The sequence below is a fragment of the Ovis canadensis genome, chromosome 3 (genome assembly GCF_042477335.2).
Source record: "Ovis canadensis isolate MfBH-ARS-UI-01 breed Bighorn chromosome 3, ARS-UI_OviCan_v2, whole genome shotgun sequence".
NCBI classification, from domain to species: domain Eukaryota; kingdom Metazoa; phylum Chordata; class Mammalia; order Artiodactyla; family Bovidae; genus Ovis; species Ovis canadensis.
Window position 1 is genome coordinate 78893166 of NC_091247.1, and position 15307 is coordinate 78908472.

At 41.1% G+C, this 15307-nt stretch overlaps 1 protein-coding gene across 1 annotated transcript in view; it reads left to right on the forward strand.

Moving 5' to 3' along the window:
• Positions 1-2566: 2566 nt before the first annotated feature.
• The window catches only part of SRBD1 (S1 RNA binding domain 1), a 228727-nt gene continuing 215986 nt past the window's right edge, over positions 2567-15307 (forward strand). Inside the window, exons 1-3 of the mRNA XM_069583411.1 lie at positions 2567-2659; positions 5059-5138; positions 5952-6126. Of these exons, the coding sequence (XP_069439512.1) occupies positions 2609-2659; positions 5059-5138; positions 5952-6126 (306 nt within the window). The 5' untranslated portion in view covers positions 2567-2608. The remainder of the gene's footprint in view (positions 2660-5058; positions 5139-5951; positions 6127-15307) is intronic.

Sequence of the window (15307 nt, forward strand, 5' to 3'; positions counted from 1 at the left end):
CCTAATTTTACAGTCTAAGTTTTTGGGCTCTTTCTGTGCACTTAGAGTTTAATGTACCTAGTGAAAAAAATACAACAACAACCACAACCAAAAACGTCATTTTTCATTTCTAATGAGGACTAATTATGAGAAAATATATTCAAGGTAAGATGAAATAAGAATTTCTTGGGAGGCCTTTATAATGACTTTTAAATTCAGTTAATAAAAATAAGTGGGGCTGAGAGTATAGAAGTGGGGTTAAGATACTTGGCCTCATCAAAATAAAAAGCAGGAGCTGTTTTTGTGTTTTGTGGGAAGGGAATGAAGCTGATGGATCTGCAGGACATCTCACCTAGGATACTAGGTTATCAGGACTTAACACACAGCACTTTTCAAGAATCTAAAAATGAAAGGAATTTTTCTATCTCGCCCAAGAAAGTTACATAACTAGGACCTGCCTTTGCTTCAAGTAAATTAATTCATGAGTACTCACCCCTCATATGTGCAGGGAACCTTATCAGGTAAGGAGTGAGATAGAGAGGTAGACTGTGGGGAAAAAAAATCCAGAGACATAAAGCATTTGCCCAGAACACTAGAAAGTTCTTCAGTAAACTGAGTTTCCAAATTGGTGTGCCTAGCAGTGTACCTGGGATTCCTCTTTTTTTTCCCTTTTTGCCCTACCTGGTCATGTGGAGATCTTTCTTTCAATTTTGGTTGTTTGAATTATTGCGTCAGTAGGTATTCTGTGAGAACTATTCCAGCTATAGATGTATCTGGGCTTCCCAGGTAGTGCACTGGTAAAGAATTGGTCTGCCAATGCAGCTATTCGGGTTCAATCCCTTGGTCAGGAAGATCCCCTGGAGTAGGAAATGATAATCTACTCCAGTACTCTTTCCTGGAAAATTCCATGGACAGAAAAGCCTGGCTATAGTCCATGGGGTCACAAAGTGTCAGACATGACTGAGCACACACAATAAAAAAAAATTTTTTTTAACTTATTTATTTTTGGCTGTGCTGGGTCTTTATTGCTGTGCATGGGTTCTCTAGTTGCCTCCAGCAGTGGCTGCTCTCAAGTTAATGTGCACAGGCTTCTCATTACAGTGACCTCTCCTGTTGCGGAGCACAGTCTCTAAACTGTAAGCGCTTCAGTAGTTGTGGCACTGCAGCTTAGCTGCATGCGGAACCTTCACTAGTCAGGGATTGAACCTGTGTCTGCTGCATTCAGGCAGATTCTTAACCAGTGGACCACCAGGGGAATCTTAGATGTATTTTTCTTTTCCTAGATGTTTTTTTGATGTACTTGTGGGAAGAGGTGCTCTCACTGACCACTCTACCATGTTGATAGGTGTCTCCCCTAAGCTGCCTAAGATACCTAAGCAAGAGAGTAATGATGCTAGATCTAAAGTGTGTTAGTTGTTCAGTAGTGTCTGACTCTTTTCAAGCCCATGGACTATAGCCCGCCACAAGAATACTGGAGTGGGTAGCCATTCCCTTCTCCAGAGGATCTTCCCAAACCAGGGATCCAACCCAGGTATCCTGAATTGCAGGCAGATTCTTCAGCGTCTGAGCTACCAGGAATGCCCCACCAGGGCTAAACCTCCCCATAAACCTCAAGGACCCTGTGAGGGCTTATCCATTCCGTTCAGTTCAGTTCAGTTCAGTTGCTCACTCGTTTCCAACTCTTTGCCACCCCATGGACTGCAACACGCCAGGCCTCCTGTCCATCACGAACTCCCAGAGTTTACTCAAACTCACGTCCATTGAGTTGGTATTGCCATCCAACCACCTCATCTTCTTTCATCCCCTTCTCCTTCCGCCTTCAATCTTTCCCAAAATCACAGTGTTTTCAAATGTTAGTTCTTCACATCAGGTGGACAAAGTATTGGAGTTTCAGCTTCAGCATCAGTCCTTCCAATGAATATTTAGGACTGATTTCCTTTAGGATGGACTGGTTGGATCTCCTCGCAGTCCAAGGGACTCTCAAAAGTCTCCTCCAACATCACAGTTTAAAAGCATCAATTCTTTGGGGGCGCAGCTTTGTTTATAGTCCAACTCTCACACCCTTACATGACTACTGGAAAAACCATGGCTTTGACTTGACGGACCTTTGTTGGCAAAGACGGACCTTTGAGGGCTTATCAGAAGAGGGAAAATTTGGATATGCCCGTAAGGTTATAGCAAACCCTTATCTCCGGGTTTAAGAAACACCCTTAGGAAAGTTAATTACCGATATTTAACATTCACGTTAGAAAGACTAAAACTTGATTTTCATTTTTCCATTGAAAATGACAATGCAATAAACAGAAACATAATTGAAAAAAATTTAAAAGAGGAGAGAAGAAAATAAAAATAAAGCGGATTAAGAGAAGGAGAAATAAGAAAGACAGGGAGGTGGGTTGGCCTTTCCAAACACCTCGGGCCCCACCTCCGACGGGTTCGGGTAAACCGAGCCCCGCCCCCAGCCCTGAAAAGGGTCCCATCCCAGAGCTTCAGTGAGACCCTCGTTCTAGCCTCGCCTCCGTTCACCGTGGCTCCACCCCATTCTGGGAGATGAGCGCCTAAGCGGCGAGTCCGGGGGGATCGAGGCGGGACTTCCGGCGTTTGAAAAACTTCCGGCGGGAACCGGAAGATGTTGTCTAGCACACAGAATCACGGAGCTTCTGACACGCCGGGCGGGAAGGTGAGCCGAACGTCCGCCTTCGCGGGCTTCCTGCGGGCTCGCTGGAGCCAGGTGCCCGGGCTCCGATATTTTTGGGACCATTAAAAAAGTTCTGAGCGATCACTAGGGGAATAACATCCGTTTTTAAAGTGAGGAGTTTCATTACATATTACTGCAGTATCCCATCCCCTACCCCCTCGGAAAACCCATCCTAGCTGCTGCGTGTCACCTGGCGCGTCTTCTCAGTCAAATTTCAGCACTTAGTACATAAGCGCAGTTGTGGGAAAGCCAGGTAGACCTAGATGGTTTTCATACCTCAAATGAGCGGAGGTGGGGTAGGAAGCGCTCTTTTGACTCTCAGATCATGTCCCGGGCAGAACCTGCTGGATCCTCAGCTCTGTGCCTAGGGGCACACTGATCTGGTTAAGTTGTTTGTGGGGAGCTTAGTATCTTTAGCTTTTTATTCTTGGGCGGGTCAGGTTCACAAGGAAGAGTCTTTACACACTACTCCCTAGATGGTAGGAATCTGTCTGGCGGCTTTTTTGGGAGCACACTGGGAGAACGGGACCGGGAATCTCTGTATGGTTCCCCTACCAACAGCTGTACTTAGTATCCCCTAGTTTAGAGACTCTGTTTTACCTTCTCCGGAGAAGAAACCTCCAGACTTTCCTGGGGCGTTTGTTAAATTCATGAAGCAGAGTAGAACTTGTAGAGACATTCCTTTGCCTCAGACAGCATACACCCAGCTCTTACTCACTTTACCCTTAGTTCTGAGGTATCAGATACTGTGTCCTGTGCTTTTTTTGGAGGATACTGCAGAGAAAATTCGGAGAAGGCAATGGCAACCCACTCCAGTACTCTTGCCTGGAGAATCCCAGGGACGGGGGAGCCTGGTGGGCTGCCGTCTATGGGGTCGCACAGAGTCGGACACGACTGAAGCGACTTAGCAGCAGGAGAGAAAATTGGTTTGGTTCTGAAATGCTCCCACTGCTGACTTGGTTTAATTTTTACATAGTAAAATCTGCTGATCTTTTAGGCTTTTGAAATTTTGAGTCATGCCTAGAAAAAGCTTTATTCTCCCATCTCCACTCAAAGTTATGAAAATATTACTTTTTGTAGTACTGTAGTTTTTTTTTTTTTTAATTTGGTACCTTTATATCATCAGTGTGGAATGTATTTTTAGTTCATGGTGTGGAAGCAAGAATTAAACACTTGTTTTACTGCAGAGGATAGCTGGTTGTCATAATACTACTTATTGAATAATTCATTTCTGTCCTGGTTTGAAATGCCACCGTATCATATGCTGACTTCCTCTGTTTCTGTGTTGTGGTACAATACATTCAACACAGAAATCACAAGTTATCTATTCCTTTATGATCAGTATCAAGGAGCACTTATTTAAGGAATGATGGCCTTGAGAAACATAAAATTCCAAAAAGGGGGTGAAGGAGAAGATGGAAGAATTTTCTGTCTACTTCCTTTTGTTCTGGTTCCCTCGGGGTGCTTTCCTGTCCAGTATTTCTGTACCCACTGTACTGAGTTGAGGGGTAGCTGCCAGGAGGATGTGTTCCCTTTTTTTGTGACAACCCCTTTGGTATTTCTGGGAGGTGTTCCTTCTCTCAGAAGAAATTAGAACAGAGGCATTATAATGTAGGCTTCGTTTAGGAACTGGTTGAAAGATTTACAAGCATGGTAGAGTCCAGTGTAGTTTTTAGGTTTGACATACGTTCTTTAGGTAGTAAAATTATCAGCTAAAGCAAAATTTGTGTATTGTATGACATCTCTGGCTGTTTGACTCTTTTTTTTTTTTTTCCCATTTAGAGCTGGGCCTTTGAATTTCGGAAATACTTTCTAGTGGCATTTGTGATTTATTATCCTACTTAAATATTGTGAAATTTTATAATAAGGGACTAGATTATCTTGTTTTAGGAACAACCTGGCTGCTTAGTCAATCAGCATCATGTAATGTAGATCGGCATCAAATGTACTCTTAAGAAGATAAAGAAGAGGGAAGACATTTCTTGTCTTTGAGATACAGTTTAATAAAGGACTTTATTATTTGCTGACTGATAAGTTATCAAATAATACTTCGAGTATATGCAAGCCTATAATTCTGAAAAAAAAAAATTAAGAGTTCTCACCCTATAGGACTTATATTTTTCCAAAGATGGCCCACACTCACCAGGCTTTTGAAGTTATTGGAAGGCTGTTAGCTGCCCTTATAATTGGCAGCCATAGAAGGGAAAACAAATGTTCAGGCTTGTGAATGATTGTCATTTTTTTCCTCCTATGGCATTTTCTAGCAGAAGAGCTATTGGACTGTTAGTTTTCAATGGCACATCATTTTGTAGACAAAATAAGTTATCAGTCATTCAGGGGATTTAAATCATGGCGATTTCATGTTATATTTCTTCTTCCAGATGTCATCATTGCCAAGAAGAGCAAAAGCAAAGGTCCAGACTGTGATATCCAAAGATGAATTCTCTTCCTTCTCTGAGTTGTAAGCATACTTGTTTTATATGGCATGGGAGAATGATGTACATTTTAGGGATATGCATTCTGTCATTTACTAACTTAAGTCATTTTTTTTGGAAGAAAGCTTTGTTTTTTCATTCATTCATGCAACAAATATCTATTGAACTCACGGTATTTATTGAACAGAGCTGTGTTCCAGGCTCTGTTTAGGTGTTGATGATACACTGTTGAATAAGGAGAAAGTGACCAACTAAGTATATAATATTATATTTACACTAGACTATACGATCCATGGAAGTAAAGGAGTTTTTTATGTTTATTTAGAGCACAGTTTCTCAACTTCAGCACTATTGACCAGATAATTCTTTGATATGGGAACTGTCTTTGTAGGATCTTTAGCAGCATCCCTGGTCTCTACCCATTAGTTGGTTATATCCCCCCTCCCCGACCTGAGTAGTAACAATCAAAAATGTCTTTAGATATTGTTTAAAAATGGAAAACCTCACCATGACTATGGTGTGACATGACCCATTTACTATTTACTACTTAAGGTAATAAATAATTTCCTATGTCTTGAGTATATGGTTGTGTATATTGGCTAGGTAAGAGGAAAATGAAGGAAGACCTGTGATTTATTTATTTATATTTATTTATTTATACCTGTGAGGGTATTTCTGGTCAAATTTCTTGGTTCAGTTCATAGTCTGAATTCACATCACTACATTTTATTTTAAACACCTACCTTCTTTTTTTTTTTTCAAGAATCATATGTCTCTTTTTCAGAAACCTTTAGCATTTGGCTTCCGTTTCCTGAAAATTTTTGTCGTTTTACTCCCAGATCATCTGCCTCTGAAGATGATAAGGAGGACAGTGCCTGGGAACCCCAAAAGAAAGTCCCCAGAAGCCGTAAGCCACCTGTTTCCAAGGTGTCCAAACCAAAGAGAGTACCACGAGTGAAGAACACGCTGCAGATCAGCGATGGCTCAGAAGACATGGCTGTCAAGGAGGAGCTGGTAGGTACTTTAGCTGGATAGAGGGAACCCTGCAGTGTCTTTTTTTTTGGAGGGCAGACACATGTTTATTGTGGCTGAGCCCCCTGCAGTGTCTTCTTAATTAGTGATGCTACTTTCTCCTTATGTGGACTAGGAAAAACCAGGTAAATGGCATAAACTGCAGAACAGTGGTGTCCTCTGCCGGGGGTCTTAATAGTATTTACCATCAGATCTATCACACTGGAGGAAGAAGAATATTTATCACCTGGCACATATGTCTGTCTTGCCATAAGCAAACACTGTATCTGTACCAATCTGGATTAAAAGACACCAACAACAATAAATTATAGGCTTTGTTGCAGTATCAAAAGAATTATGCATTTCTAAAAATCATTCCCTGTGGTATTTCTAAAAATAACAGCTTCCCTAGTTCATTTAAAAGAATAACTCTTTTAATATGCAGTGAATGCCTGACTTCCCCAGGACTCATTTATTGTGGATAGAGGGAGAATTACATTGCACCTTGCTGTGCCCTTCTATCAGGCTTTTGAATTGATCTTTTCTCCTATTAGCCAGTACCTCTGTTTCTTCATCTTTACAGGCAAACTTTTCACTAACACACTTTTAGTGGGTAGGTGAGTTGGTTTTACCTATAGCTAAGAAAACCGCAATCACAGAAAATTGGCCAGTCTGATGACATGGACCACAGCCTTGTCTAACTCAATGAAACTATGAGCCATGCTGTGTAGGGCCACCCAAGACAGATGGGTCATGGTGGAGAGTTCTGACAAAACATGGTCCACTGGAGAAGGGAATGGCAAAGCGCTTCAGTATTCTTGCCTTGAGAACCCCGTGAACAGTCTGAAAAGGCAAAAGAAAGGCCACTGAAAGATGAACTCCCTAGGTTGGTAGGTGCCCAGTATGCTGCTGAGATTGATGGAGAACTAACTCCAGAAAGAATGAAGAGACAGAGCCGAAGCAAACACAACACCCAGTTGTGAATGTGACTGGTGATGGAAGTAAAGTCCCATGCTGTAAAGAGCAACATTGTATGGAAACCTGGAATGTTAGGTACATGCTACTGCTGTTGCTAAGTTGCTTCAGTAGTGTCTGATCTGTGCAACCCCATAGACGGCAGCCCACATGAATCAAGGCAAATTGGAAGAGGTCAAACAGGAGATGACAAGAGTAATCATAGACATTTTAGGAATCAGCAAACTAAAATGGACTGGAATGGGTGAATTTAACTCAGATGACCATGATATCTACTACTGTGGGCAAGAATCCCTTAGAAGAAATGGAGTAGCCATCATGGTCAACAAAAGACTCTGAAATTCAGTACTTAGATACAGTCTCAAAAATGACAGAAAGATCTCTGTTCATTTCCATGGCAAACCATTCAGTGTCACAGTAATCCAAGTCTATACCCTGACCAATAATGCTGAAGAAGCTAAAGTTGAACAGTTCTATGAAAACCCAAAAGACCTTTGAGAACTAACACCCAAAAATGTCCTTTTTGCTATAGGGGACTGGAATGCAAAAGTAGGAAGTTGAGAAACACCTGGAGTAACAGGCAAATTTGGCTTTGGAGTACAGAATGAAGCAGGGCAGAGGCTAACAGAGTTTTGCCAAGAGAATGCACTGATCATAGCAAACACCCTCTTCCAACAACACAAGAAAAGACTACACATGGGCATCACCAGATGGTCCACACTGAAATCAGATTGATTATATTAGTAGCCAAAGATGGAGATGCTCTATACAGTCAGCAAAAACAAGACCGGGAGCTGACTGTGGCTCAGATCATTAACTGCTTATTGCCAAATTCAGACTTAAATTGAAGAAAGTAGGGAAAACCACTAGACCATTCAGGTCTGACCTAAATCAAATCCCTTACTACTATCCTTGGAAGAAAAGTTATGACCAACCTAGATAGCATACTCCAAAGCAGAGACATTACTTTGCCAACAAAGGTCCATCTAGTCAAGGCTATGGTTTTTCCAGTGGTCATGTATGGATGTGAGAGTTGAACTATGAAGAAGGCTGAGCACCGAAGAATTGATGGGTTTGAACTGTGGTGTTGGAGAAGACTCTTGAGAGTCCCCTGGACTGCAAGGAGATCCAACAGTCCATTGTAAAGGAGATCAGCCCTGGGTGTTCTTTGGAAGGACTGATGCTAAAGCTGAAATCCAGTACTTTGGCCACCTCGTGCGAAGAGTTGACTCATTGGAAAAGACTCTGATGCTGGGAGGGATTGGGGGCAGGAGGAGAAGGGGACGACCCAGGATGAGATGGCTGGATGGCATCACCAACTCGATGGACGTGAGTTTGAGTGAACTCCAGGAGATGGTGATGGACAGGGAGGCCTGGCATGCTGCAATTCATGGGTTCGCAAAAAATCGGACACAACTGAGCAACTGAACTGAACGACTATACAGTGGAAGTGACAAATAGATTCAGGGGATTAGATCTGATAGACAGAGTGCCTGAAGAAGTATGGACGGAGGTTTGTGACATTGTATAGGAGGCAATGATTAAGACCATCCCCAAGAAAAAGAAATGGAAAAAGGCAAAATGGTTGTCTGACTAGGCCTTACAAACAGCTATGAAAAGAAGAGAAGTGAAAAGCAAAGGAGAAAAGGAAAGATATACCCATTTGAATACAGAATTTTAAAGAACATCAGAGAGAGATAAGAAAGCCTTCCTCAGTGATCAATGCAAAGAAAAAGAGGAAAACAGTAGAATGGGAAAGACTAGAGATCTCTTCAAGAAAATTAGAGATACCAAGGGAACTTTTCATGCAAAGATGGGCACAATAAAGGACAGAAATGGTATGGACCTAACAAAAGCAGAAGATATTAAGAAGAGATGGCAAGAATACACAGAAGAACTATACAAAAAAGATCTTCATGACCCAGATAATCACGATGGTGTGATCACTCACCTAGAGCCAGACATCCTGGAATGCAAAGTCAAGTGGGCCTTAGGAAGCATCACTACAAACAAAGCTAGTGGAGGTGATGGAATTCCAGTTGAGCTGTTTCAAATCCTGAAAGATGATGCTGTGAAAGTGCTGCACTCAATATGCCAGCAAATTTGGAAAACTCAACAGTGGCCACAACTGGAAAAGGTCAGTCTTCATTCCAGTCCCAAAGAAAGGCAATGCCAAAGAATGCTCAAACTACTGCACAATTGCACTCATCTTACACAGTAGCAAAGTAATACTCAAAATTCTCCAAGCCAGGTGTCAGTAGCACGTGAACTGTGAATTTCCAGATGTTCAAGCTGGATTTAGAAAAGGCAGAGGAACCAGAGATCAAATTGCCAACATCTGTTGGATCATTGAAAAAGCAAGAGAGTTCCAGAAGAACATCTATTTCTACTTTGTTGACTATGCCAAAGCCTTTGACTGTGTGGATCACAATAAACTGTGGAAAATTCTTCAGGAGATGGGAATACCAGACCACCTGACCAGCCTCCTGAGAAATCTGTATGCAGGTCAAGAAGCAACAGTTAGAACTGGACATGGAACAACAGACTGGTTCCAAATAGGGAAAGGAGTACGTCAAGGCTGTATATTGTCACCCTGCTTATTTAGCTTATATGCAGAGTACATCATGAGAAATGCTGGGCTGGAAGAAGCACAAGCTGGAATCAAGATTGCCAGGAGAAATATCAATAACCTCAGATATGCAGATGACACCACTCTTATGGCAGAAAGCAAAGAAGAACTAAAGAGCCTCTTGATGAAAGTGAAAGAGGAGAGTGAAGAAGTTGGCTTAAAACTCAGCATTCAGAAAATCAAGATCATGGCATCTGGTCCCATCACTTCATGGCAAATAGATGGGGAAACAATGGAAACAGTGACAGACTTTATTGTTTTGGGCTCCAAAATCACTGCAAATGGTGACTGCAGCCATGAAATGAAAAGACGCTTGCTCCTTGGAAGAAAAGTTATGACCAACCTAGACAGCTTATTAAAAAGAGACATTACTTTGCCAACAAAGGTCCATCTTGTCAAAGCTTTGGTTTTTCCAGTAGTCATGTATGGATGTGAGAGTTGGACTATAAAGAAAGCTGCGTGCCAGAGAATTGATGCTTTTGAACTGTGGTGTCGAAGACTCTTGAGAGTCCTTTGGACAGCAAGGAGATCCAACCAGTCCATCCTAAAGGAAATCAGTCCTAAATATTCGTTGGAAGGACTGATGCTAAAGCTGAAACTCTAATACTTTGGCCACCTGATATGAAGATCTGACTCTTTTGAAAATGCCCTAATGCTGGGAAAGATTGAAGGTAGGAGGAGAAGGGTGAGACAGAGAATGAGATGGTTGGTTGGCGTCACCGACTCAATATACATGTGTTTGCATAAACTCCAGGCATTGGTTATGGACATGGAGGCCTGGCGTGTTTCAGTCCATGGGATCGCAAAGAGTCAGACCCAACTGAGCAACTGAACTGAGTTGAACTGAAGAAAGTATTGACTTGTTAGAAGAGTTTGGAGGTTTTTTATAAAGGGTGGCATAGCTGCGCTTAAAAGTAGCCTGGCCGTCTAAATAGGAAATATATCTTAGTTGCATGGTTCTTTGTTTTGGGGTCACTAACCCTTCAATAATTTGATTATAGTTATGAACTTTCTCTTCAGGAACACATGTACATGCCCATCCTCTAAGTTTTAAAGTTTAAGAGTGTACAACTTAAGAACCCTTGTCATGGTGACTTTTTGATCCTTTCCGTTATGCTTGATGTATGTATATTTTTTTTAAAGGGAAAGAGAGAATTCAATGGGAAGCATCTCAAGGGATATTGAGCTAGTGTTCTAGCTCAGTCAAAACACATGGAGCATTTGAGAAGATTTCATTTCATTGGTTTTTCATCTTGCCATGATGTAACCACCACTGAACAAAATAATTGAAAATCCTATTTTGGGTGGAGCTAGAATTGGTAGTGTCTTAATAATTTTAAAATCTGTTGCTAGCAAGCATCGTAGACAAAATCCATCATTATTCAGTCTCTTCCTTTCCATATTGCTATACTTTGCCAATCCACTGGCCATTCCTCTTCATTTGAAGAATTTAGCTCCAGCTTCATGTCTTCCTCTCTGCCATCTTCTGTAATTTTTCTCACTGCTTTCCCTCTCCACTTGATGAGCCTTCTAGTACCTTGTGTTCCTGGTTCTTTAACCTCCACACCTCCAGTGACCTTTTCTTCTCTGCCTTCACTCTCCGTCTCATGGTCTCAACCTGAATCTTGTCATGACCAGAAGCTGTGCTACCTCTGACATTTCTATTATGTCTATCTCACTTTTGTACCATCAGCTCACCATTTCCTGTCTTACCACTCTACTTGCTCAGATGCCCTCACTGCCACAAGTTTGCTGTTTCTTCACAACTTCTTAGCAGTTCTCAGCCTAGGGAGCTTGGAAACAATGCCAATGCCTAGACCCCTTTTCCAAAGAATCCTGGAGGTGAGCTTGGTACCAGTGGTATTACTTTTTTAAAGCTCCTCATGTGATTGTTATGTATAGTCAGAGTTGAGATCCACTACCTAATCCTTTGACTCTAGAGCTCTGTCATTGTCCATCAGCCCCATTTTTTCCTACCTAATCTAGCCTAGATTACATAATCACTTTTTATTGAATAGTAAATAATAAGACTGTTTCAGTTCAATTCAGTTCAGTTGCTCAGTTGTGTCCGACTCTTTGCAACCCCATGAATCACAGCACGCCAGGCCTCCTTGTCCATCACCAACTCCCGGAGTTCACTCAAACTCATGTCCATTGAGTCAATGATGCCATCCAGCCATCTCATCCGCTGTTGTCCCCTTCTCCTCCTGCCCCCAATCCCTCCCAGCATCAGAGTCTTTTCCAATGAGTCAACTCTTCGCATGAGGTGTGGAGTTTCAGCTTTGGCATCAGTCCTTCCAAAGAACACCCAGGACTGATCTCCTTTAGGATGGACTGGTTGGATCTCCTTGCAGTCCGAGGGATTCTCAAGAGTCTTCTCCAACACCACAGTTCAAAAGCATCAATTCATTGACACTCAGCTTTCTTCACAGTTCAACTCTCACATCCATACATGACCACTGGAAAAACCATAGCCTTGACTAGGCGGACCTTTGTTGGCAAAGTAATGTCTCTGCTTTTGAATATACTATCTAGGTTGGTCATAACTTTCCTTCCAAGGAATAAGTGTCTTAATTTTATGGCTGCAGTCACCATCTGCAGTGATTTTCGAGCCCAAAAAAATAAAGTCTGCCACTGTTCCCACTGTTTCCCCATCTATTTCCCATGAAGTGATGGGACCGGATGCCGTGATCTTCGTTTTCTGAATGTTGAGCTTTAAGCCAACTTTTTCACTCCCCTCTTTCACTTTCATCAAGAGGCTTTTGAGCTCCTCTTCACTTTCTGCCATAAGGGTGGTGTCATCTGCATATCTGAGGTTATTCGTATTTCTCCCGGCAATCTTGATTCCAGCTTGTGCTTCCTCCAGCCCAGTGTTTCTCATGAGGTACTCTGAATAGAAGTTAAATAAGCAGGGTGACAATATATAGCCTTGATGGACTCCTTTTCCTATTTGGAACCAGTCTGTTGTTCCATGTCCAGTTCTAACTGTTGCTTCCTGACCTGCATATAAGTTTCTCAAGAGGCAGGTCAGGTGGTCTGGTATTCCCATCTCTTTCAGAATTTTCCAGTTTATTGTGATCCACACAGTCAAAGGCTTTGGCATAGTCAATAAAGCAGAAATAGATATTTTTCTGGAACTCTCTTGCCTTTTCCATGATCCAGCGGATATTGGCAATTTGATCTCTGGTTTCTCTGCCTTTTCTAAAACCAGCTTAAACATCTGGAAGTTCACGGTTCACGTATTGCTGAAGCCTGACTTGGAGAATTTTAAGCATTACTTTACTAGCGTGTGAGGTGAGTGCAACTGTGTGGTAGTTTGAGCATTCTTTGGCATTGCCTTTCTTTGGGATTGGAATGAAACCTGACCTTTTCCAGTCCTTTTATTTGATCCTACGTGGCTGACTTAAACTGAGGCACTAGGTGAGCCATAGCTTCTGCCTGCACTGAGCAGAAAACATCTTCACCAATGACTTGATTTGTTTTACATTAGATTCATACCAATTTGTTCTACAGTAGATTCATAACCTCAGACCGTTGATTTGCATCAGAAATACCTGGTAGACTTACTGTTTTTTTCCACCAAGTTTGATTTTCGACTTTTTTCTCTTAAACTTCCTTTGTTCCTTTCCCTTCTCTCACTCAGCTGATGCTATTGCCTTTTGTTTATTTGAGAATATGTGATGTTTCTCATTTTCCCATGACCAAGCTGAGACCAATTAAATAATAATGACCAATTAAATAATGATCTGCTCATATTTGTTTTCACCTTCTATCCTGTTGCCACGGAGTAAGTGTCATTCCCTGTACCAAGGATGGGTTTGCCTCTTGGGCTTATGATCTCATCCTCTCTCGTATAGAGTCTCTGTTCCCTCTGTCATCGCCTTTCTTTTTCTCTTGTCAGCTTTTCTTCCTCAATTGTTTCTGAGTATAAAAATGCTCTTTTACATCTACTTTTAAAGAAGCCTTCCCTTGACTCCATATCCCTTTCCAGTTAGCTATCAAGCTCACACAGTACAAGATAAGGCTGTCAAGGCCAAGGCCTACTGACTGATTCAACTGGTAAAGATAATGAATCACTTTTTTGATTTAGACAGTTTACAACTTTCAGAGACAGTATAAAGAAGGATGGTCAGATTCTTCCTGGAGTTTTTGGTTTACCTCATAGGCTACCTAATTAGCATTTGAAGTGTTATGAGTGATTTAAAAACCTATGAAGGTGAAAGAAAATGTACTATGATTATTCAGTCAAAGATTCAGGTTAAATATAAGGAGAAAAAATATTTTCATGGCTTGTTAAGCTTGAGTATGTCACTGGGGAAGGCTGTAGAGTCTTAGAAGCTTTAAAAATGGAGCAATATTGCCATATGGTTTTGATCTGTATTTTGATCTAAACATGCTTAGATTCACCTTTTCTCAAAATTTTTGGTTGTTGGACTGCTTTACACTCTTAGAACTTACTAAGGACCTTAAGGGACTTTTGCTTATGTGGTTTATATCTGTAAATATATACCATATTAGAAATTAAAAATGAGAAAATAGTTGATTAATTAAAAATATTATTAAACCTATTTCATGTTAATGCAAATAACATGTTTTAATGAAAAATAGGTATATATTTTCAAAACAACCAAAAATTAATGGAAAGAATGATGTTGTTTTACATTTTTGCAATTATCTTTAATGTCTGACATATAGAAGATAGAAGATAATTTAAATAAAAAAGAAATCCCAGCCTCTACACAGGTATGTATTTGGAAAAGTAATATGATGTTGATGTTGTAATAGCTTTTTTAGATAATTGTGGATATTTGATACTATATCCAAACTCAGTAAGTGGTACTTTCTAAAAGGTTTCTTTGTGGAATCTGTAATGACACTATATTCTGTTACATTAGAATCTGTTGGTCTGTGTTATTCGAATGGATCTTTTACCCATGCATGAACTTGTAACATGTGTTGGTCATTAGGCAAATGATGAGGCTTCCCTGGTGGCTCAGTGGTAAAGAATCAGCCTGCCAGTGCAGGAGATGCGGGTTCAGTGCCTGCATTGGGAAGATCCTATGGAGAAGGAAATAGCCACCCACTCCAGCATTTTTGCCTGGGAAATCCCATGGACAGAGGAGCCTGGCAGGCTACAGTCCACGGGGTCACAAAGAGCTGGATATGACTTAGTGACTAAACAACATTTGGAAAATACTGGTTCACAGATTTACTGTGAGACAACCGCTGCACATCAGTATGCATTGGCCTGCAGCAGAAGTTCTTTATGTGAACATTTGTGCTTTACGTACATTTCATTACAGAGCATAAATACGAAAAAGGTGTGTTTTCAGGGACTGAAAATTTAAAAATTAGTAACTTATACTGATTCATTCTTAAGTGAAACTGACAGTTGTTTTATTGCAAGTGTGTGACAGTGAAGGGAACAGTGATTATTAGTATGGCTTGGTGCACTGTCTTGGTTTTTGCTACCATTGCTCTTGTATGATTAGTGAAATGTCAAGTGCCTTGACATTATTATGAAAATAGTTGTAAACCTGCAGATCTCTTGAAAGGGTCTTGTGTCTGTGAGCAACACTG